The 24,697-nt window shown below is 37.5% G+C and overlaps 2 protein-coding genes across 2 annotated transcripts; one reads left to right on the top strand and one right to left on the bottom strand.

Annotated features, from left to right (window-relative positions):
- Positions 1-291: 291 nt before the first annotated feature.
- On the bottom strand, positions 292-633 carry LOC133863326 (uncharacterized). The gene has a single exon (XM_062299272.1). The coding sequence runs from the start codon at positions 631-633 to the stop codon at positions 292-294; it is 342 nt and encodes a 113-aa protein (XP_062155256.1).
- Positions 634-15,688: 15,055 nt separating this feature from the next.
- LOC133864552 (uncharacterized) lies at positions 15,689-21,105 on the top strand. Its single transcript, XM_062300923.1, has 6 exons — positions 15,689-15,838; positions 16,147-16,387; positions 17,101-17,236; positions 18,728-18,819; positions 20,369-20,492; positions 20,722-21,105. The coding sequence occupies exons 1-6, from the start codon at positions 15,751-15,753 to the stop codon at positions 20,791-20,793; spliced, it is 753 nt and encodes a 250-aa protein (XP_062156907.1). The 5' UTR covers positions 15,689-15,750; the 3' UTR covers positions 20,794-21,105.
- The last annotated feature ends 3,592 nt before the right edge of the window (positions 21,106-24,697 follow it).

Genomic DNA, 24,697 nt, shown 5'->3' with positions numbered 1-24,697 from the left:
TTTTTGGATGAGTGCGCGCGCTAATTACCAGAATATATCGCTACTCCAATCAAACATGATAATTCCACCAAAATAAGGGAAATATATAAAAAAATAAATAAATAAACCTACGTACGTACGTGCGTCCTCATATATAAAATATAAATATGAAAAAAAAGAAAAAAGAAAACTGTCTATATATGCTTCTGGCAAATAGAATCCCAAAGAAGAAAGTAAGTACTTACAGTAATATATATATAATTATATATAAATTATAAAAAAAAAAAAAAAAAAAAAAAAAAAAAAAAAAAACTACATTGGATTTGAAGGAGTAATTTTAATAACAAGTCCAGGGAAGACATCATCTGGGTCATGAATGTGAGGGTTCTGCTCAACAATGAAGGGGTCGCCGCACTTATCACTGATTGTGTGAAGCGTCTCGCCCTCTCCGACCACATAAATTTCGTCGCACGGTCGGTGCAAGAGCTGCAGGTTGCCCCCCACAGCCTCGTAGAGATGGCTAGTCTCCCTAAAAGAGGTTGTCAATGTCAATATAAGGGCTACCAGAACGAAGGCACAGTACCATGACGCTGCATCAACTATCGACGTTAATGGAAGCTTAGCCGGCCTCTTTGATAGCTTCAGGGAGGCCATGAGAGACAGAGACAGAGAGAGAGAGAGAGAGAGAAGTTGGAGAGAAAAAGGAGGTGGGGTTTGGTAATTTATATAGAGAAGATCGAAGGGAATGTGTGTTGTTTTGTTGTGGGCAATGGGCATGGGAGGCGTGAGGGTCAGTCAATCTTGGCGGTTTTTAATGGAGGGGGAGGAGTTAGGAGCTAAAGAAAGGGGCCACGATCACCTTCTTTTTTCGGCCAAACTACCCGAAAATGACCTCTCTTTTAATTCACTGCTTCCCTTTGCCAATCTTCATATATACTTTAATTCGTTTCTATATGGACGGCAAACTTTAGATGAAGAACTGCTGAGTACTACACATTCTCACAAGGCTAAAGTGGCTTTAGTTATACGGATGCAGATAATTTTTTTTACATTACTTGTAAATTCGATATGAAATTAATAAGTTAAGGTTAATGGGTTTGAATTGAATACTTATATATTCTCTTATATTCATATGTCTCAACACACGACATATATAAGAGTTAATTTTTTATATGACCCCGCAAACCCGACACGGACCTAGCATAAAATTAGTATGTTAAGATTGAAGGGTCTGACCTACTTATCTAAATCGTTTTGAAAAAAATGATCTTTTTATATTTCCTATGGGACAGATATATTTGTATGATGTCTCGATAATTTTATTGTTATATCTCTTGATGCGATCCAAACCAAATACGTAGACACGCACTTGTTGCCACCCCTATGACCCTATCTTTAGCAACCCAATTGCCATCATGCACAGGCGACAAAATGGGTTGGCCAAGTGATCAGCTACAAAGATCATGCCTTTCCAAAAATTCAAGGGAAAGCGTTTGGGATGTTTGGAATAATGATGGGGGGTTTTGGAATTCAGTAGTCTAAACTAAATTAAACAACATGATGATTACTGACTTGTAACTTTCAAACTTGGCACAAGGGAGTCGTGGGATGGTGGGTGGGTGGCATTTCCTAATCATGCCTCAAAGACCCTATAAAAACATGGAATATATATATATGTATATATATATATATATATATATATATATATGGACGCCGGAGATTAATATTTCTCTTCACTTAAGCGTTACTATTTACATTTTAATTTCTATCCTCGAGTACATAGGTTTTATTTATTTTATCTCGGCTTTAAATTGTTTATTAATTAATATGTCCCGATCGTGGTAGGGTACGGACGCTAGATTGGACCAGCTAACTAGTATGAGATAGGTTTAAGAGTTTAATTTTTGGTGTTTTAAAAATTTATCTCCTATGGAGCTTTTGACGTATTGGTTAGGCACCTTACATGGGCTCAATTTGAAATATGGGCACTAAATTGGACTAGCTTAATATATAACTCTAGTTTAAAGGTCTAACTTTTCCCATTCCATTAACTATGAAGCTTAATATCTTATTAAAGCTAGAGAGGGTTTTTAATTTATGGGATATCAAATTTCGGTACAATTAAGCATCAATTTGACTTTAATAAGTATTGTTTTATGTCCCTATTTTCATCCTAGTAGTGTTATTTAGTAGATTAGCTATTATATAATTGTCATTCAATTAAGATGATATGGCAGTAAAAATTAACCGTTATTTTTTATATTTTTTACAAGTATTAATTTGATGACTAATTCTCATTATCACATCATCCAATTATACCACAATAATATAATAATTTCTATCCCAATAACGGTCATATCTTTAATTTGTGACATCCATGTTCCGTAAGCAAAGTATGAAGGAGCCGACAAAAGTGGGATATGGCAAGAGATCGATGGAGAAACGTGGTAGCTAGACTTGAAAGCTACGGTCCCATACTTTCAGTTTCAACCACGTACATATATAATAATCTATGCTCAAACATAACTTGAAATCTTGACTTAAAGTTTCCTTTGAGCTTCCGAAAAGCTTGTGGGCTCTCAAACCTGGCTTGAAATATCCCACGCGCCGGCCAGCTCTGCCGTGCTTGCTGCTAAAGCTTTTTTTATTTTATTTTATTTTTTTTTGAAGTTTTTTGCTATTTTTATGTTTATGTGTCTTTTTGGTTCTTGGGTACTTTTGTATTTGGATATGTGTTGGTATATTTTTACTATTCAGTCCATATTTTGGACTATGACAATATATCTTCAGCTTCAACTTCCTTTCGGTTGTTATTGTTGTTTCCAAGTGGAGATTCAAATAGGTTCGCCTTAATTTGCATCATTTTTGTTTCTGCAACCGCCTTGTGCAGCCCTTGAGAGGATCGACTGGATCATTTATTTGACCAATTTTCTAACTTTTGTTTATATTTTTGCACTGTCGTATTTTTTTATGGGATTATTGTTGGGGAGCTCACCCCTTTTCTGGCTTTAGGATAACTCATTCTCTCATCCTTTCGAATAAGGAGTGGGAATGATCCTCCATTGTAACCATTTCCTTAATCAATTAAAAAAAAAACCACGTATATATATAATCGAATAATGTTTCTTGTACAATTCTTACAGAATTTTTGCACAACTCTAACTACTTTTTTTTATGATCAACCATTATATTTGTTTTCCTACATGTGGGCCATAAATATTCAATGGTTGATCTTAAAAAAAAAATTGTTAAAATTGTGGAAGAGTTATGCAAAAAGCATTACTAAATATATTCTAGAATATTTTATAACACCGAACATCATTTTTTGAACAATTTGATTAGGGTAGAAAAAAAGTTATTGGGTCAACATGACCAAATTCTTCAGCTGAAAAATAAATGCAAATGAGGGTCTATGATTGTCATATTTCAGTCCCAAAGCCTCATAACAATTAATTGTATTTTTGCAGTCATTTCTATTATTTATTCGACCAAATAATTAAAGAATATGTCGAATTTAGAATGTGCTTACCTAAACTCATTTAAAAATAAACATCTTAGAGTTAAAATTATTAAAAAAAAAAAACCAAGGGATGTTAACACCCTCCAATTAGAATATGATTAGAGCAACATTAGCTACTAAAAATAAGTGAACACTCTCCGATCATATATTGACATGTGCTAGTAAGTTATAAAAAAATAATAAAAAAAAAGAATTGTAGGTGAAAATATTTATTGACTTCTAATTTAAACCAAGTGTGTGTGTTTGTATACAAACAAATATCTTAAATGCGGAATTTAAATAAGACAAGATATTTGTTACGAGGTGGAAACTCTATGAAGGAAAAAAAAAAAAAAAACCACTCTGGGGCAGCCAAACCTAGGAAATCCACTATCCAAAAACAAAGCTAGTTACAAGACACTCGTACTCACATAACCATATGCAGTAGTCATACCTTTAACTCTGACGTGTAACCCAACACGAACGCTTATCAACCAGATCTTCCACCTGAAGGGGTTTTTGATGGATTCTTTTACCCTAGGGTCGACCCCTAAGATAGACTTCACACGAACACTTGAGCACACACTGGCAACGGCTTGAGAGCTAGCGGATCTTCGATTCTCCCTAAACACCCTCTTAAAGCACTATGGAATTCACCACCGAATTCTATACAAAACACTAGCCTAGAACTCCCTATTTATAGGCTTCAAGAGACCTCAAAAACGGATGAGATTCGGACTCTGGCTGGCGAGCGTTCAGACATAAAATAGCCTCGTCCGGACGGTTTTCTGCGATATCCTTTCAGAAACAGCGCAATTTTATCTTTATCAGGTTCACTTCCGGACGTCTTGACCGAGCGTTCGAACGGTCTTGGCTAAAATCCTTTACGCGTTTGAACGGAACTCTAGAATATTCTGAACTACAGGACATCGTCCGAACGGCTTGCAAAGATTTCCCAAACAGTGTCGACTTTTGAAATCAGATTCCTTGTTGAATACTGATTGACCTATCGTCCGGACAATGTTGCTCTGACGTCCGGACATCTTCAATGTTTATTTGTGAGACATTGCAAGGCGTTCGGACGCCTTCAAAGGCCCGCCCAGATGGTTGCACAAGAACCGACTGTTCTGACTTGGAAATTACATGGAATCTTCATGGACATCTTCTTAGAAACTTGTGACCATACACATGACATGAAATGAGACATTGTCCATATTACTTGAAGACTCTGAATAGAACCGATAATCTTGTTAAAAAGTAACCATTGCATAAAGTGTTTTTGTCAACCAGAATGTTGCCAATATAAAATACTAACAAACTCTCCCTTTGGCCATTCTGGGACAAAAAACATTTGGTCGGTTTGGAAATACATTCCCGGTCCAAAACAAAAAATACTCCCCCTTTTTGTCTCAAAATGACAAAAGGTAAACAGAGTATAAGAGAAAACCACAATTACTAAAATTCAAAACAACAAGAATAATAGTAAAGTGTTTCATCAAAAGCTCAAATCAACAAGCGGAAACCAAAACCTCAAGATATCATATTTCCTGAATTTGAGCCACTTCGGCTTCTTGCTCCTAAAGCCGAGAAACCATAGACTAAAAATTTTCAGTCACTTGAGTCTTCTAGCCCGAAACTGATCATCCGAAGAAAGAAATCCTCTAGACAAGTGGTCTACAAGATGATAAAGAAGATTCACCACTGGATCTCTAGTTGGTGCAGATCTTAGCGGAAAAGGTTACGGAAGACTCTGTATGAGCAGGGGGAATCTCTACACATCTTAAATTTGAGATCGCTGGAACATATGATTTCAATACTGATCTGTTTTCTAAAAAGCCCTCTATCTGACACTATGCTGGAAGCCACCAGACAACATATTCCTGAAAATATTTAAACAGAAATCTATCCAAAAATAACACCACAAGGAAATATTAGATCCTGTTAGTTTCAAAGAGAATGTGGTATTATGATGGCTATCAATTGGATGCATAAAGAAATACAAAAGTAGATATAGCAATCTAAAAGACACAGATTAATAATATCCATCTAGCATAAAGACAAAAAGATATTCATGCACAATCTCTCAAATCATAATCAATTAAAGATTCCAATATTCTAAAAAGAACCAAAGCGTAAGAGAATAAGGAAAATCAAAGGTAATACCTGGGAATGAAAAAAGATGTGCAGAGAATGCCAAAATCTCGGGATCAATCCGAGAGAAAACACACAGAACACAACATGATAGAACAGGCAAAAAGTAGTGTGTGTGTGTGTGTGTGTTTGGCAGAGAAAGCAAAAAGCTCGCTTCCGGACGCAGCACATACTCGTCCGGATGGCATGCTGTCAGATAAGAGATTGACAGAGCTGAGCACGTCCAAACACAAGAACATGTATGTACGGACGCTTCACACTAGAAGCTGAAAAGTAGAGGGAAATATGCAGAACAAAAATTTCCTAACGTTAGCTTCAGAACACTCATGTATAAATAACTAATAAAACAATCAAATAGTATTTCAAAAATATACCAAGATATAATTGAGAGTTAAGAGTCAATAAGCACAAAAATTTTCCTGCAGATAGAAAATTTTCAATAGTAAACCTAACTCATGCAATGGGTGTGTGTGTGTGTGTGAAAGCTTTCTCAATAAGGTATGGAGTTCACTGATATGACTTAAAGCAATTGGATTTTCAAAATAAGAGAGAAAATCAATGTTTGATCAGTCAAAAGTCAAACCTTATTTTACTATGTCTTAGCCACCCTCATCTGATATACTCCCCCTAAGCTGCAACATTTTTCTTTTACTTCGTCCTTTAGTGACCGTCTATTTTCGCAATGATTTGGTCACTGACTGTTTCTATAAGGGCAAGTTCAATAACAGATTTATAGCACAAAAGCAGTGAATCTTTTTATTTATCCATTTTTTTTTTTCATTTTTGAATGTTTTTTATCACTTGGTGCTGCAACCTAGAAAGAATGTCAGAATTTATGGGTTCTAGGTTCAGCTAGCGAGTTGGTCAATTTGACCATCTTAGCAAAAAAAAATCTCTCATTAGAATTTCGAAAAGCTAAAAGTCAGAGAGAAAAGAAAAATACCTTATGGGAGTTTTGGATAGTGCACAATTTTTCATTGCATGAGAAAAGCAACTATCTAGAATTAAGATGCACAGGAAAACTTTGCTGATATTGGACATAAACTCTCAATCATATATAAGCATACTCAATTAATACACAATGAACTGAGATATCGAGCAAAACTGTATACAATATCTGAAAGGCAACTCTAAAAAAAAAAAAAAAAAAAATCTGCATCTTCTCCCCCAATTTTTTTTTTTTTTTTTTTTGTTGAAAACAATAAAATAGAAAAACAACAAAAACATGTTTACATAGAGAAGAAGACAGTTTAGTCCAAGCATGTAAGATAAGATCAAACCTGACTTTAGGGAGAGAGGTTTGACTATATCAAGATAGTAAAGCAGTGACATGCTTTCTCTGTCATCCCTAGAATGTAACTGCAGAAAATTCTCAAAGCAACCAAGAGAAAATATAGGGATAGAAAAGGTGGTTCCTCAAACAGAATGCAAGGCAAAATGGGATGTATAAGATATGACAATCAATGCAATGAAAACATACCTGGTATGCACTAGGGTTTAGGAACCAAAATCCTAGGCATTGTGAGACTGCACCTATACTAGGTGAGTCCACTCCCCCTCAAGAGGTGAATGGTCTCATCATTCCTGACCCATACCTGCTTGACCCGTGGCGGTAGTTTGTAGGTCTTGTTTATGTTGTCCATTCTTTTTAGCATACATTGCATTAGGCTCAGCAACCCTTCATAGACATGGTTGCTAATAGGCTTCTGCAGCTTTCTCTTGTAGTACCTTGAATTGTTCTTCTTTGATTTGCTACTCTAATTGGCAGGGAACCAACTTCAGCTGTCGCTACTGATGCCGTGGAGCCTGGAATATAGTCGGAGGTAGAGTGCCTGATGTAGCTCTTGTTGGCAGCTCCTTCTAAACCTTCAACTTTTGAGCCTGAAGATGTGGACATTTAGGTCGGATGTGACCGGTGATGCCGCAGTATTGACAGGTGGGCAGGCTTCTTTTATTGGAATGCTGCTTGACTTTTTTTGCAGAAATATGGTTAGCATTCTTACAAACAATATTGCCCTTACCATTTATATGTGTCCTATGCGGAGTGACATATTTTGATGAGAAATAATCTTCAACTTCACTTTTCCTCAGAGCATCCTTCTTAATCCAAGACCTGTGGGATTTCAACAAATAACAATTTGACCTAATATGACAAATATTCCCACAATTATGACACTTAGGAATAAACTTACCTTTTATTCCTGATTCCTTGGAGTTAGACATCACATGATTAGTTAAGCAAGATTTATCTAAACAAGTTGTATCTTCTATCACAGGCTTAATATCAATATAATCTAATTCAAAATCAGAAGCATATGAAGTAAAAGTACTTAAATCATTAAAAATTAAATTAGGCTTGTTAGAAATATCTGTATGAATACCAAGCATGCTTTTCAAATTATTACTAGAGATTTTTTTCAAGAGATCCCCTGATTCTTTTAATTTATTCTCTAATGCATCAACAGTATCAAAAAGCATGGTATTCTCAGATTTCAAAGAGTCAATCAAAACATCGGATTCAGATAATTGTAAAATCAAATACTTTTTTTCTTGCTTAATCTTCTTGAGTTCTTTATTAGATTTTTTAAAGAGTTTACCTATCAAAAGGATATCTTTAGAGAAATCATCTTCAGAGAACTCAAGAGGATTTATGTTAAAAGAAGTCATGGATCACACTTAGGAAATAAATCCAAAACACAAGTGTAACCTGCTTTGATACCAATTGAAAATATTTATTGATTTCTAATTTAAACCAAGTGTGTGTGTGTTTGTATGCAAACAAATATCTTAAATTCGAAATTTAAATAAGACAAGATATTTGTTACGAGGTGGAAACTCTATGAAGAGAAAAAAAATAATAATAATAATTCCGGGGCAGCCAAACTTAGGAAATCCACTATCCAAAAGCAAAGCTAGTTACAAGACACTCGTACTCACATAACCCTATGCAGTAATCATACCTTTAACTCTGACATGTAACCTAACACAAACGCTTTCCAACCAGATCTTCCACCTGAAGGGGTTTTTTATGGATTCGTTTACCCTAGGGCCAACCCTTAAGATAGACTTCACACGAACACTTGAGCACACACTGGCATCGGCTTGAGAGCTAGTGAATCTTCGATTCTCCCTAAACACCATCTCAAAGCACTATGGAATTCATCACCGAATTATGTACAAAACACTAGCCTAGAGCCCCATATTTATAGGCTTCAAGAGACCTCAAAAACGGATGAGATTCGAACTCTGGCTGGCGAGCGTTCGGACGGAAAATAGCCTCGTCCGGACGATTTTCTGCGATAACCTTTCAGAAACAACGCAATTTTATCTTTATCAGGTTCACTTCCGGACGTCTTGACCAAGCGTCCGAACGGTCTTCGCTAAAATCTTTCCGCATTTAAACAGAACTTTGGAATATTCTGAACTACAGGACATCGTCCGGACGTGTTGCCATGTCGTCCAGACGGCTTGCAAAGATTTCCCAAACAATGTCGACTTCTGAAATCAAACTCCTTGTTGAATATTGATTGACCTAGAGTCCGGCGGACGTCTTCAATGTTTATCTGTGAGACACTGCAAGACGCCTTTAAAGGCCCGTCCGGACGGTTGCACAGGAACCGACTATTCTGACTTGGAAATTGCATGGAATCTTCATTGACATCTTCTTAGAAACTTGTGACTATACACATGGCATGAAATGAGACACTGTCCATATTACTTGAAGACTCTGAATATAACCGATAATCCTATTAAAAAGCAACTGTTTGCATAAAGTGTTTTTGTCAACCAGAATGTTGCCAATATAAAATACTAATAGTAGGCTTATCATTTTTCTAACTTGATTTCCCTTTAATTTTATAATACATTTTTAGTACATGTGGTTTGACGCGAAATCAAATAGTCCATTCGATTTTCAAAAGTTTCACAAATGGTACTTATAGACAACTTATATCCGCAGTTGGTACTCCAGTCTAAAAAAACCGTTAAACCTATTAGCGACTATCGTTTGTCCCATATGCCACATTAATGGCAATCATTCATAAATTTGACATGGCATGCTGTTAAGGCATTTGTAATAGTACCAATTACTATTACTGAGATTCAACATAGAAAGTGAGGAAAATAAGGGAGAAAGTAGAAAGGGAGAAGAAGAATTGAAGAGGAAAGAAAGAGGTTTATTGAAAGAAAGGCCAATTCGAGAAGGCTAGTGTCCAACCTTGGCATTCTAGGTGCCAAGAACCTCCAGAGTTCTACTGAACCGATTACAATTAAAATGAGCTAAATAAGATACAATTTCAGTATTTATAGTCCTACCAATTAACAGAGATAACAGACGTTCAAACTAAAAGATAACCGCGTGCAACATAATTGAACTGCCACTTGCCAGCTTGGACCTCCAGCTCAACCAATATGCAACTAACTCTGTGCTAGCTGCCAAGTCACCTCTAAACCTTCCACGTATCCTTCCACGTGTTAGTCTTTTGTGAGCTCCAAAAGGTGGGTTCGTTACAATACCTTCCTCTTTTTAAGCACCTTGTCCTCAAGGTGATGGATGAACAAAATGTAACTCACCCTCTTTTTTATCCACACTAGCCACAGGTTATAAATCCCATGGATTTCCTTGGCCTTCTTGAAGCCTCCACATTGAGCCAAACAAATCTTTCAATCATTTTGATCACTTACTGCCAGCTGGAAGCATGACCCACATGTGGTCACTAGCTTTTCCTCACCATGCTTCAACTTCAACCTCCTAATGTCACGTCCCTTGCTTGCAACTTCCTACCAAGAATGTGTTGGTAAGAACTTGGGAGTATTGTAATAAGTACCTTATTCTGATTTCCTGAAGGCATCATTCCCACAAGTCGCCAGCATGTAATCAGCAGGATCTACTTGGAATAGCTTCTTCAAACGCCTACACACCATAGGGTAGTAATCTTTCCAGCGAAACTCTACTAATTGATGGTGCAGCGTACCCTTCGATCCTAGGAAGAAGTTTTGGACGAGGTTTCACGCAATATAGATGCATGCTTTCCAACAAAGTGCCTTTTTCTCTTCCCCCTTTTGCCATATGTCAGTTTGACCTTACACCATGCAGCTTCTAGGATCTTCTCCTTACACAACAGCCAAGCCCAGCTTCTAGCCTTTGAACCGTTGCTAGTTGAATGCTTGAAGCTTTGAGAGTGTAATAGAACAGCTGCATTCCTTTTTGCCACTCTCATTTCTTCTTCTGCCACGAGTTTCCATAGCCACCCATGCTTAAGGGCAACAAAATTCACAGCACCCTCTCGCAAGTATGGTGACACAACAAAACTCAATGTGGAAATTAAGTTCTTCAGCACGTTCACACCAAAAACCAAGACACATGCTGCATTTTTAAGTCTGCCATTCAGCAGCAGGTGCTTCTGGTGTTAGTTTAGCGTTACCATCTTCAAGGTCAGAAGCTGCAATCCAATTAATTGAAGGCTTCAAAGAACATGAAATGCAAGCATGTAGAAGGGCCTTCACAACAAAAAGATATAAATGCGATAGGCCGACATACTTCCCAACCAGTGCAATCCTGACAAATTAGGTGAGATTATCAAAAGTCTCAGCCAACCTGGTCCGATCTTGTAAAGCAGGAGGTGTAGCAAGTTCCAGTAAGTTTAACTGCTTTAGAATTGAGTCATGAGCATCTTGGTTCCTAAGTAAAAGAGGAACATGCCAAATGTTTGGAACATCCAGCACATGTATTAGGCTCATATGAACGAAGTAGAAGTTATCTTGCCCAACTGAGTAGGACAATTGTCGCAGAACCTCGATGAATGGCATTGATTTAATGTCATCTACAATCCTTCCCAATTCTATCACATAAACATCTATTGGACCCTTTTTTCCATCAATAAGAATAATAGCCACCACTTCACTCCAATTTTTAATGGCATATGTGGTAATATTATTCTCTCTTGTAAGTGTCACATCTAGGAACCGCTCATAGTTACCCAGATCTAAATCAACCTCTTCCCCGTCGTCAAGAACAAAAACCTCCCACTAACTCCAACCTATCCAGCTCATAAATTGGAAGCTTTCAAACTCGCAACTCAGAAAAAGAGAGAAAAGCCGGGGCAACTTTTGGTAGATAGGAAAGTTGTCTCCATTCAGCTCAAAACGACATCGTACGTGTAAAACAACTGCTTGTCCACCTAAAACAACACAACTTCATAAACAAAACGCAGGAACGTTCAAGTGGCTTCCAGCTATATGCAACATATCTTCAACCTTCATTCTTCTGATGCCACATAGCTGATTAGCTTGATGCACAACTTCTAAATTCTGCTTTCCAGCTCTCTTCTTCACTGCATCCAAAACATTCTTAGAATGCCTCAAGCTCAGGAATGTAGACATAAGAGCTGAATTGATCCCTTGCTGCTTAGCTTCTATGCAGAACTCTACATCATCTTTGTTCATGAGTTCTTCAATTTCCACGTAGATCCTTGTTTGTACGCCGCAAGTGTCTAGGTCCTTTTCTTCCTCTTCCGTGTTCATGTACACCGGCCACGTTGTAGCTTCAAGAACAAGGAAGCACCAGATTCTGTCTGAAGGACCTGCTGCCAACTTGGCCGCTCGAGCACCTGGTCTGCTTCTCGACTCAGCTCCAGCCAAGATGCTACCTCCTAAGGCCGCCTTTGCTCCGCCAAGATGCTAGAAAAAAATGATCTGCCGATCCAGAGCAAGGATGGCGTGCGAGAACTTGCCTTTGCCTACTCCTTTATCAGCATGGATGTGCCTTGGTGGCTGAGCCTTGTGGCTGAGTTTTGCTCCAACGGCGATCTCCACGTGCTCTTCCAATTCCGGCCGTCCAAATGCTATAAAAAGAAGCACATCTTAACCTAGCTTTGGTGAATTATCCTCATCAGCCTACGACAATTCCTTCTCAACCTTGTTTCCCTTTTTAGCTACTTTTTTCCATTGCCATTTGTGCTTCCGAACCACCACATCCAACTCTCCCGACTAATCCAAAATTCGCTAGTCCTTGAGAGATTCGGAAATTAGTGGTGGAATTACATCGAACAGATGGTAGGAGACGTCAACCGGCTTTGCTGCAGGAAATTTTATGTGATCTGTAGCTTCTGTCGGATCTGGTTTTGGAATTATGGTTTGTTTTGTGTCTGCCACCAGATCGTCTCGCATCTCCTCTTCTTTGTCATTGACGTTGTTGAGGATTTCTTCTTTGGTGTGCTCCTTGGGTGCTTCTGGAATTGTTTCACCGGAGACTGCATCTAACGGTTCAGGTACGCCAACAAATTCGTGAAGTTGTCTGAATCGAAGGTGAATGAGTCACACAAATTTCTCCCAATCAGCATCCATGGTAAAAACTCCACCTCATTCCATTGTTACCAACCAATTGATAGCCTCACCTTCCATGTGATATGAGGCCATCATATATTTGTGAAGATCGTTGGGAGTATTTAGGGCTGGCAATTTTACATGACCCAACAACCCGACACGAACACAACACGAAATTAGCGGGGTTTGGGTCATAAACGGGTCGACCCTGTTTTATGACCCGTTCATCTTGGTCTAGCGGGTCGGGTCATGGGTCACCCGTGGTTGACCCGCCAGACACGATTAACTTCTTTCTCTTTCTTTCTTTCTTTCTTTCTTTTCTTTTTTTCTTTTTTTTTTTTCTTTTTTTTTTTTAAAAAAAAAAAAAGAAAAAGAAAAAGGAAATGGGATTAGATTATTATTAGCCCTAACTTAAAAACAAAAGCCCTAGAATTAGATTATTTTCTTTTTCCTCAAGTTGCCCTACCCGCTGCCCCTCTTCTTCCATTTTCTTATTCTTCAAGGTCGCGCCACCGTGCTGCCCCCTCTTCTTCGTCCAGCTCGACACAGTGACGCTCTCTCTCTCTGCTCTTCTTCAACGCCGCCCCTTCTTCTTCCTCCCGATCTCGCATACGGTACCGCCGGTATGTTATTTACAACAATGTATGAGTCATTGTTGAGCTTCCCCTGTGAATTTTGGTGAGGCCAGGATGGAGTGTTGGACTACCGATTTTCTTAGTTCTTACTATCTTTGCAAGAAGTAGCTTCATGGGCTGGACATTTTCATGTACAGGTAAAGAAAACATGATGCTCATGTTCTTTTAGTTTGTTTCCTTAATTCCTTGGCTTGATAATCTGGGTTGGTTGGGATTGTGAATGATCTGTGACTTGAGTTAGTTTTGGATTATGTTGTTGTCCTCAAGATGAAGCCTTTTTGGTTGAAAAGTTAGTTCCTTGAATTATTTTAAGTGATGGATTCACAGTGGACTGAGCATGATTGAATTTTGAATTATGGTTATTGTTTGATTGTTTTTATATTGTTGTCTTTGTGGGAAGTTTGTGTTCGGAATTGTTTTATGCACTTGAAGTTTGGGTTGGTTTAGAAGGATGAATGAATATAGCAAAAACCTTGTGGATATTATTATGTCCTTTTGGTTTCGCATATTAGTTCTTGCATTGAAATAGCTAGATGTAAATAGTAATCTAGTGATGACTGATGAGTGAATTTGTGAACCGATTCTAGTTATATACCTAGTTTTGGTTTATAGGTAGCCTTTGAACTAAAGTGGAGGCTCTAATTAATGATTTATGCATACTTGGGAGCTTAGATATTGTTTTTCCTATTTAAAGCCTTTTATTCAAGTACAGGCTGGTCCTCTGGTTTTGCAAATAGTTTGGGGGTCTTTGAGAGCCTTGTCAGATACTTTTCTGCCAGTGATAATTCGTCTTAGAGCTGTTTGAATGATAATATCATTAACAGAACATATATAGGCTTGAGTAGTCGATAGTCCATTCAGAAATGTCGACTGGAAATCCTCATCAAATTGTATTGGACTCAATAAACAGTAGATAATATTTGAGAGGGTTTGAGCAAGTTGTATTGATATTCTATACCCCCATATTGAACGGAAATCCTTAGATATACTTTGATTAGAGAGAGAATATGTATTATATGTATTAAAACACACACACACACACACACACACACACACACACACACACACACACACACACACTTTTAAGTTAAACTGGTCGTGTCGGGTGACCCGTGAAATTGCCGTGTCGTGTCGTGTCGTTTCTGGAGCCCCGACTTGTTAACATAAACGAGTCATGTTTGGGTCTAACTTAAATAGGTCGCAGGTCTTCACGGGTCGTAAACGGGGTCATGTCGGGTACCTGTTTTACCGGCCCAAGGAGTATTATAGTAGAGGAAGCATTGGTGAAGTTGGAACATCCAAGCTGAAAGGTTTTTTTCCATCAAAATTGTGAAGATCCATGGATCTAGGGCTTGGAAATGAACAAAAACAAAAATCAGTGGATCTAGGCTCTGATACCACTTGTAACAATACTGACTACTACAACTAAGATTCAACATAGAAAGTGAGGAAAATGAGGGAGAAAGTAGAAAGGGAGAAGAAGAGTTGAAGAGGAAAGAAAGAGGTTTATTAAAAGAAAGGCCAATTCGAGAAGGCTAGTCTCCAACCTTGGCATTCTAGGTGCCAAGAACCTCCGGAGTTCTACTGAACCGATTACAATCAAAATGAGCTAAATAAGATACAATTTCAGTATTTATAGTCCTGCCAATTAACAGAGATAACAGACGTTCAAACTAAAAGATAACCGCGCGCAACAGAATTGAACTGCCACTTGCCAACTTGGACCTTCAGCTTAGCCAATATGCAACTAACTCTGCGCCAGCTGCCAAGTCACCTCTAAACCTTCCACGTACCCTTCTACGTGTTAGTCTTTTGTGAGCTCCAAAAGGTGGGTTCGTTACAGTATTAGACGAAACATTGGGGAAGGACCAGATACGTTTATAAGTTGTTCACAGGTACCATTTATAATACTTTTGAAAATCGAGGAAACTATTTGATTTTGCGTCAAATTCTAAAAATTTAGTATACTATTTAACCCTAATTTATATTCTGTGACCAAACTAGGCGCCAAAATCTTGGATAAGAGCCTTGAGCTGTGGCCTGACAGACTCAAAACATTAGCCCTAAGACCGGCCCAGCCCAACCCAACCCAACCCGAATCCCAAGTCCCAGACTGCTCCGCGTTCCCGCTCTCATCATCCAGAGCACCATTTCTATCGGTAGATGGAGAAGAAGAAGAAGAAGAATAAGAGTTCAGGGCGTCCGAGCACCAATCATCGTCTACAGAAATGCAAGCTCGCAAACAGTCCAGGTACAGAATCTCTCCCTTCCTTAATTCCCTGTTTGCCTGCCTAGAAAATACTGTACAGAAAATAGTCGAATTTCGCTTTAATTATTGGCTCGGTTGAGTGAATATCTCCCTTCAGCTCCGTCTCTAATTTTAATCTCTCTCTCTCTCTCTCTCTCTCTCTCTCTCTAAATCCTAATCTTATTGTTTTTTAAGCCTAGGGAAAACTCATATACACTCGACATAACTTTCCTTAGAAAATATTATTTTCCATAGAAACCAACAGAACCTTAGTTATAGATATTCTAATATGTTTTTTTTTTTGTTTTCAGTTAAATTTCATAAGAAAAGGAAGCTTAGGGAAGAATGGGTTAGTCCACTGGTGGAGAAGTATTGGTTTCAAAGGTACGATCTTTTCTCGAGATACGATGAGGGTATCGAAATGGACGAGGAAGGATGGTATTCGGTTACCCCTGAAGAGATTGCGATTCGACACGCCCAGAGGTGTGGGAATGGGATCGTGATTGATTGCTTTGCAGGCGTTGGCGGCAATGCCATTCAGTTTGCTAAAATGTAATTTCTTTTAACTGTTTAAAACTTATATGGCTTATAGTCCGGTTTATGAGTCAAATTGAACTTTAGATAGATTTTAAGTACGTAATTCGCAATCTTATTGGCTTACTGAATTTTAGACAGGTTTACAACTGCATAATTCCCATATTCTATTCAACCAGTTAGAGAATTAATGTGGATATCTTTTAAGACGAATGAAAAGACTCATATTAGAAACATATATTCTATGTTAGACCTTATGAAGCACTACTATTATGGTTAACCTTTAAGAAGCTTTAGATACTATGGTTTTAGCCTTGAAGGATGTGTTATTTAGAAAACCTTTTGTTAATTTCTATCTTTCGATTGAAGGGACTCTAGAAACGTTAATTTTGAAAAGGTGGGAGCCATTTGATCTCCAGCATTCTGTATAGTGTATAGTCTAGGTAAGAATATGTTGTTTGACCAAATATACTCCCTCCATTTAACTCGGGGTAGAATACTAGAGGAGGGGAAGAGAATGAAAAAGATGGGGGAGGGGAGGAGGTAGCTCTTTTTAGGCATACTCTGCAAGACTGCAAATATTTTTATGATTTTATTTTATTTTATTTTTTTTTTAACTTTGGATCAACTATCAATTCTTGAATTCATTATATCTTTCTTTTTCTTCTTAAATAAATAAACAGACACATCTTGAAATAGGGGCCTATTAACTGTTGTTTTTGCTCTCTTAGGTGTTATTCTGTTGTTGCTATTGACATTGATCCTCAAAAAGTTGAATTAGCCCTTAATAATGCAAAAATATATGGTGTGGAAGATTATATCGATTTCATTGTTGGAGACTTCTTCCAACTTGCTCCATCATTGAAGGTAATGCTTTCTTATTGTACGAATTGCTGAAAATTTTGGACTAATAAACAGATTGAGAATGTAATTACCTCCACTACTTCTAATTGACATCTTTCTGGTGGGAATAGAAAGAATTTATATTTGAAGGACTAAGTATTGATGCACAAGTTAATTGGAAGATGTTTGGCTTTTCTTGTTGGTTTCAATCAAGGATGTGATGGTACCTACCGTAATACCATTCTAAATGGAGTCTAAGTCTTGTTTGAATGCACAATAATTTTAGCAAAACAAATGGAAATGAGAAAGGTCATTTAAAGTACATAGTGAGTGTACCAAAGTACCCCCTAGAACTTACAAAATTAATGATAAAGAATCTGAAAAGTTTGATAAAGGAGTGTTGTCCACAATAGGCATCCAATGAAATAACGATCTCAAAAACAAAAGCTTTCTTTTTTGGGGAAGAGGGGGGGGGGGGGGCACGGAGAGGCAGGATAAATTTGATTTAATTTGAGATATGGACTATGGAAGTGTTAATAAGCTAAAACAAGTATCTGTGATGTTCGAGGACTTCTGTTGGCGATCCTTTGGCCATGGATGTAGCTGTCTTTGATTTAGCCTTATGCAATATTGTTTTAGTTAGTTGGTTTAAATTAGATAGAAAAGCTTTTCCTTTTCTTCTATGTAAGTTCCTCTGCTTTTAAATCAAGTTTGTTGTTTTGTTCTGTCTGTTCTGTCTAGTATCTATTGCCTGTTAAACATTCACATGACCTTGAATATTGCCTGTAACAAGATTGGGATAGGAAAAAGATCATAAATTGTGTGTAGTGTAGAAAATTATCACCATTGTCCTAACATTCCATTAGGTTAGAAAAAACATGGTATTAATTTCCTATTGGTTCTTCTTCAATTTTCTGAAATGCTTCTATTTCAAAGGAGATCGAGCAAAAACTTGCCTTTTAGATTTTGCACTAAAGTTGTATTTTTTTTCCACCAAAAATAAAAAATAAAAAAGTCACCTTGTGGAAGCATTTTTATGTGGTTTGATGGGGGGACACAGTTAGGAAGAAAACTTTGATTATATGTACGATCCAATAGTATCTTTTGTCAAATGCAAATTTTTTGGATTAACTATTGAGGCTGCAAACTAGTTCTTGAATAAGTATTTGATACTTTTTGTCCTTGCATTTGTTGGTATGCTCACCTTATTCTTGTTAATCCCAAAATAAGAAATAAAAAAGAATCATATGTACCTTAATTGTAGAAATAGACTTTGGATGTACTGATACAACTAGTTGAGGAATGAGGATCATGAAATTATTCCCTCTCCAATTTAAAGTACCATCTCCAATATGGTGCAGCTGTAGACCTCTAACATGCTTGATGCTTGATGATGCCACATTGAAATTATTATTATTTTTTAAAATTGATGCATGGTTAGTGTTTTAACTTGAGAGGAAGATGTTCTTTTAATACTGCTTATCGTAATTTTCTTTTATGGTTTAATTTTCTTAGGGGGACATAGTGTTTCTTGCACCACCATGGGGAGGTCCATCGTACAGAAGTACTGAAACATTTAAACTTGATTTTCTCAAGCCAAAAAATGGGTATGTAGTGCATATCTTTCTTTTCCATACGAGGGCAAAGAGGGAAATTTTATAAAATTATTCAGAGAATAAAATGCTAATATGTAAGTAGGTATGTATCACTTGTCTGAAAAGTGGTAATTCTAAGAATGTAAATGCGGGTAAGTTTTTATTTGTGTGTGTGGATTCTTAGTTCCTTCATGATCAATATTGAGCTTGAGTTTGGTCTTTCAATTTCTTAGGCATGAATATATAAAAACATGAAAATAACAAAGTTTAATGCAATAACAAATTTTTATACATTGAAATTTTAAGATTTTTTTAAAAAAAAAACACTATTATGTTAAATTAGGTATGTGATCAATACGATTAAATCTTAACTTCATGGCTGGAAGGTTTATGGCATATTATTGTTTTGTGAATGTCAAATTTATCTTAATATAGTCTAGGGATGGAATTCAAGACAGCGGGTAACTAATTTTCTTGTAACTTAAAACTAAATGGTAGTAAAGCACATAATTTCATGGCAATCAGGCATGAGTCAAATCATAGGTATTTTATTGAAGTAAATGGTGACGGTTCTTTTTGGACTTGGTATTTTAGAGGCTTCACCTATTTTGTCACAGTACCTTGAGTAACTTTGTTGTTATGTGTGTTTGCGTAAATTTTTTGCAAATTCTGGAAACAATTTCTCTGTAGAAACCCACAAATATATTTGATAGTCTGATTTTACAAGCCTCATTTCTTGTTCATTCAGACCCACATTAAATTTCCATTTATGGAGAACTCCACTTTCAGTGCCTTGACACTAAAACATCTTTATAAAGTATTGTCATTCATGTAAGACTCAATCTACCTAAAGCATCCTGATGGTGCGTAGGCAACTCAACCTTTGTGAGATCTGCCCTTGACGAGCAGACGTATACTTCTACTTTCACCCCCACTGTCATACATGTGTATGCCTAACAGTAAACTAAGGAGAAGTGAGAGATTGTTGTCTTCCATAAGGAGCTCTTGCACAGGGCTTTAGAACTGATTTTGCCCAAGTTCCATCTGCTGCTGTACTCTAATAAAAGAAAAACGTCCTGCAAAAAAATAAAATAAAAGGAAAATGTGGCATAACACGTATTTTAAATTAAAAAAATGGAAAATAAGATAATAGGTGAAGTATGTGACAATAAGATGATATGTTGGAACTACTAGCGGATAGTTCATGAGTTTCTTTGCTTTCCCAATTTCAATTCCACACACTTGCTCCAAAGGAGTGTGTGTTCATTCCCATCTTCATCATGGTATTTTGTGCATAGTGATTACTAAATGCAAGGAACTGATAACCAATATCAGATAAATGAATGTGAAATTAGGTTCTGCGCAAATATGAAAAATGCTCTCTTTTTCATACTTGTGGTTGATGGGGTTGAGTGAAGTATAGTTTTTCAGGAATTCTTGAAAAAATTGACTGTCGTAATTATAATTGATCCTACATTCTGCACAACTTATCAACTCACCACCTCATGATATATCATTTCGTTTATTTGTTGATTTGAAATCTAATGGCACATATGTACAGGTTCACCATGTTTCAGGCAGCTCAGGCAATAACACCCAACATCATTATGTTCTTACCTCGAAATGTAGACTTTCACCAAGTGGAAGAACTTTCTTGGCTGTCTTCTCCTCCTTTAGAAGTTGAGGTACGGGTTTCTCTACATGCTAGAGCTGTATGATATGGTAATATTTCTATAAAAAATTATTCCATCGCCTTCTTGTGCTACCAATATTGGCCTTTCCACTACTTATATATATATTTGCCAGGGAGAGGGAGAGAGAGAGAGGAGCGAGGGAACAATTGTACCTCTTAAATTTTCCAATGTATTTGTAATGGAGATTCTTTACTTATTACGGTATATTTCATATATGCAGATTGAAGAAAATTATGTGCGAAATAATGTAAAGGGTGTCACAGCATACTTTAGTGGTTCAGCATGTGGTTAATTAACTTGGTCTTGCTCCCTGGGAAAGTAGATCGAGAGGCAACAGTTTATGAGTATCTTTGATGGTGAAGCATGCTATGTTCAGTGGGAACGAGGAAAATCTCGATAGTGTGAGAGATTATATTTATGCTTAGATCAAAGATACATGGCTTGAGTATTTTTTTTTTTTTTTAAAAAAAAAAAATTATTTTTAACGAAATAATATAAGAAATGAGGCCGGGATGACAACCCCAAATGAGGGGAGGCCAGCTGTAACGTCTCGGCTTAAAATTTTAGCCGCCAAGTGGAATGGAATAATCTCATATTTCATGTAGTGTTGCTACTAACTTATAATTGACACAGCGAAAATTGTATGTATATAATATCAAGTCATTACAGATTATACCTAAAATTGTTCAAATTATTACAAAAATTGCGACTAATGGCAACTACTACTACTTATTATGGTGGATCACCACAAAATCCAACCATACCTCAAAGGTTGAGGCCTTAAGCAGATCCTCAGGAATAGTAGTCGAGATTCAAATAGGATTCTCTGTACTTCCTTGGTCGCTGCGACTGTATCCGTAAAATTTCACAATTTCACAAATAGAAATAATGTGTTGAGACGGTTCAATAAGCAATCACAAACCAACTAGTTACCATGTGTGATATGAGCCACTCTTTTCAAAGCATTTTTCTCTCTATAATCTTTTCCAATACAAATTATTTATTTTAAAACTGATGCAAAGTTTTATAAAACTTGCGTGAAACGCGTTTTGTTAGTTATTTAAACTCTATGAGACATTTTCAGAATAAATATCAGTTATGCATAACATTATCTTTTCCATAATAAAACATCAATGTATAGCTATATATTAGTTAAATTCAATTGATATCATATGATAAGTCCTCAAGGCATAATATTTCAGTATATATTTTTACTCCTTATTTCATTTCGTTAAGCGTACTCTCCCACTCAATCATGGGTTGTCAAGCGCACTCCTACATTTCATACTGGGTGGCTAGTTGTACTCCCCCTCCTAGCGATGAGTCGTTAAGCATACTCTATTACTTAGTTCTAAGTCATTGAACGTATTTATCCACTTAACAATGGGTCATCTAGCGTATTCTCCCATAACACTGGGTTGTTGAGCATATGCCCTGCTCAACATTGGGTCGTGATAAAATATTTTCAAAAAAATCTTTTAAACTTTAAAATTTGTGTTAGTGTGTTGGCACTACAAAAATGCATGCAAATAGCCACGTGCAGTTTGACACGTGTACAGTGTCGTACACGTGTCAAACAGTTAGACACGTGCATTTTGACACGTGTATTAGAATACACGTGTCAAACCGCTTTTTTTTAAAAAAAAAATTCTAAATTGTTAGCCACGTGTATACATACACGTGGCTAAATGTATTGCTTTAAAAAAAAAAAAAAAAATTGACACATGCAGAACCAGTTTCGAAACTTGTTATTTAAAATATTGCTAAAATATTGCTATTTAAAAGAAAATTGTTATTTAAAATATTGCTAAAATCATAAAAGAAAATTGACACATGCAGAACCAGTTTCGAAACACATGCAGAACCAGTCGTCGTCCACTTAGAACTGGCCGGTGGTCCGGTATTGACGAGAGAGAGAGAGCGAGAGACAGAGAGAACGAGAGAGAGAGAGAGATAGAGAGCTAGAGAGTGAGAGAGAGCGAGAGACAGAGAGAGTGACGGAGAGCGAGAGACAGAGAGCTAGAGAGTGAGAGAGAGCGAGAGACAGAGAGAGTGACGGAGAGCGAGAGACAAAGAGCTAGAGAGTGAGAGAGTGAGAGAGAGCGAGAGAGTGAGAGAGAGCGAGAGACAGAGAGCGAGAGAGTGAGAGAGAGCGAGAGACAGAGACAGAGAGAGTGACGGAGAGCGAGAGACAGAGAGCGAGAGAGTGAGAGATCGAGAGTGGGTTGGAGTGGCTGTGAACCTGCGTGAGAGGGAGGGCTGATCGGATCGGTGAGCTCAGGGGAACCCAGCCCTGCCCCCACCTCGCCGAGTTCCACTCCAGGAACGGCGCAAAGCCGTTCCGGGCCCTACAGAACTGCCTCCGAGTGAAACCACCCAGCAGGTACGCTGCAGTCCGACGGAACCCGACTGACTTCCGGCGGCTCCAGTGATCTTCCAGCGAAACCCGTGAGGAGAGGATACCAGAACCGCGACCCAGCCGGCCCTCCGGCGTGACCCCGTGAGAGACAGAGACAGAGAGGCGAGAGAGAGAGAGGTGAGAGCGCGCAGAGAGAGAGAGAGAGCGAACGAGAGTGTATAAAAAAAAAAAAAAATTTCTTTTTGAATGCTCATCAGGTGGGCGCGGGATAACTCCCGCGCGCCTACCTACACCATTCCGGGACGTGTATTTAAATACACGTCCCCAATTGTTAAAATTTTATTTAATTAAAAAAATTATATTTAAAAAAAATAACATTTTGACACGTGTATTTAATACACGTGTCCAATTGGACACGCGTATTAAATACACGTGTCCAATTGTTAAAATTCTATTTAATTAAAAAAAAAATTATATTTGGAAAAAAATAACATTTTGACACGTGTATTTAATACACGTGTCTAATTGTTGAAATTCTATTTAATTAAAAAAAAATTATATTTGAAAAAAATAACAGTTTGACACGTGTATTTAATACACGTGTCTAATTGGACACGCGTATTAAATACACGTGTCAAATTGGACGCGTGTATTTAATACGCGTGTCCAATTGGACACGTGTATTACATACACGCGTCCAATTGTGGCGGCTGTACAATTAGACACGTGTCTCATAAGACACGTGTCAAATTGGACGCGTGTCTACAGTAACCGGTACTGTAGACACGCGTCCAATTGTCAGTATTTTTGTAGTGTGGGTTCGAATAGTGTTGAAGCATAGTATAAGACTATATAAGTCAACCATAATTCGATCTATTTAATTAAACAAGTCAGACCCCTCAAACTTAATCCGGTAATTTTGTGTTAGGTTTGTGTCGGGTTCGCAAATTGTATAAAAAAATTTTAACCCAGCATTTCAGTATGTTGGATAATTTTACTTACAGCTTTTTTTGCTTTAAATCCTCCTTCTACAATGTTCCTAGGTCGTAGTCCATGACAATTTGCATTTATGTTACTGGCCTTGTCTAGACCTTGTCCAAACGGGGTACCGAGTACCGACCAAGCCTTTCAGGTCTTAGCATACCTAGTCACCTTGTTGGAATGAGGTCCGAACGAGCATTCTGACCAAGAGCCTCGAACCCTGGTTTACCTTGCTGGTCGTTCGGCTGAGTATCATGCATAACCTCATTTTTGTTTGTAAACCACACCAACATATCTAAACCCTTCCTCTACCTTATTCAACACATATGGGCCAAACGTGCATGCATGTCAAACACTTCCATTCTTACGTAAAAATCATTCCTTTGGAGGGAAAATATAGTTTTCCGCAACTCCACACAACCCACATATTCTTTTCACAATACAAACTACAACATCAACACAACCTCCACACTAAGATTATAATCTCAATAACTACTATAATAAGAACTATCTATACCAATTTAACAACCCAAAACTAAAGAGGAAGGTTTTTAGAGAGTATACCTATTGTAGCACAAGCCCTACTTCCTCTTACTAGAATCTCACTTTCCCATTCAAACTCAAATATTTTCCCTCAAAACTCAATGTGGCAGCCTCTAGGACGTGCTTAAACAATCAAGCGAGTGTATGTGATAAAGAGGGTGTTGGAGATTCTCTTTTGTTCTGTAGAATCCTCATCAGACCACTCTAACGCCTATCCCATCCATCAAATTCGCATGTGACTCAATATGGGTCGATTATTTCCAGCCTTTTTCTGGACGAAATACCTTTCCCATCCGAACTCGACTTATCAAAT

Source organism: Alnus glutinosa, chromosome 3 (assembly GCF_958979055.1).
Source record: "Alnus glutinosa chromosome 3, dhAlnGlut1.1, whole genome shotgun sequence".
Lineage (NCBI taxonomy): Eukaryota > Viridiplantae > Streptophyta > Magnoliopsida > Fagales > Betulaceae > Alnus > Alnus glutinosa.
This window is presented reverse-complemented; position numbering and strand designations above follow the sequence as displayed.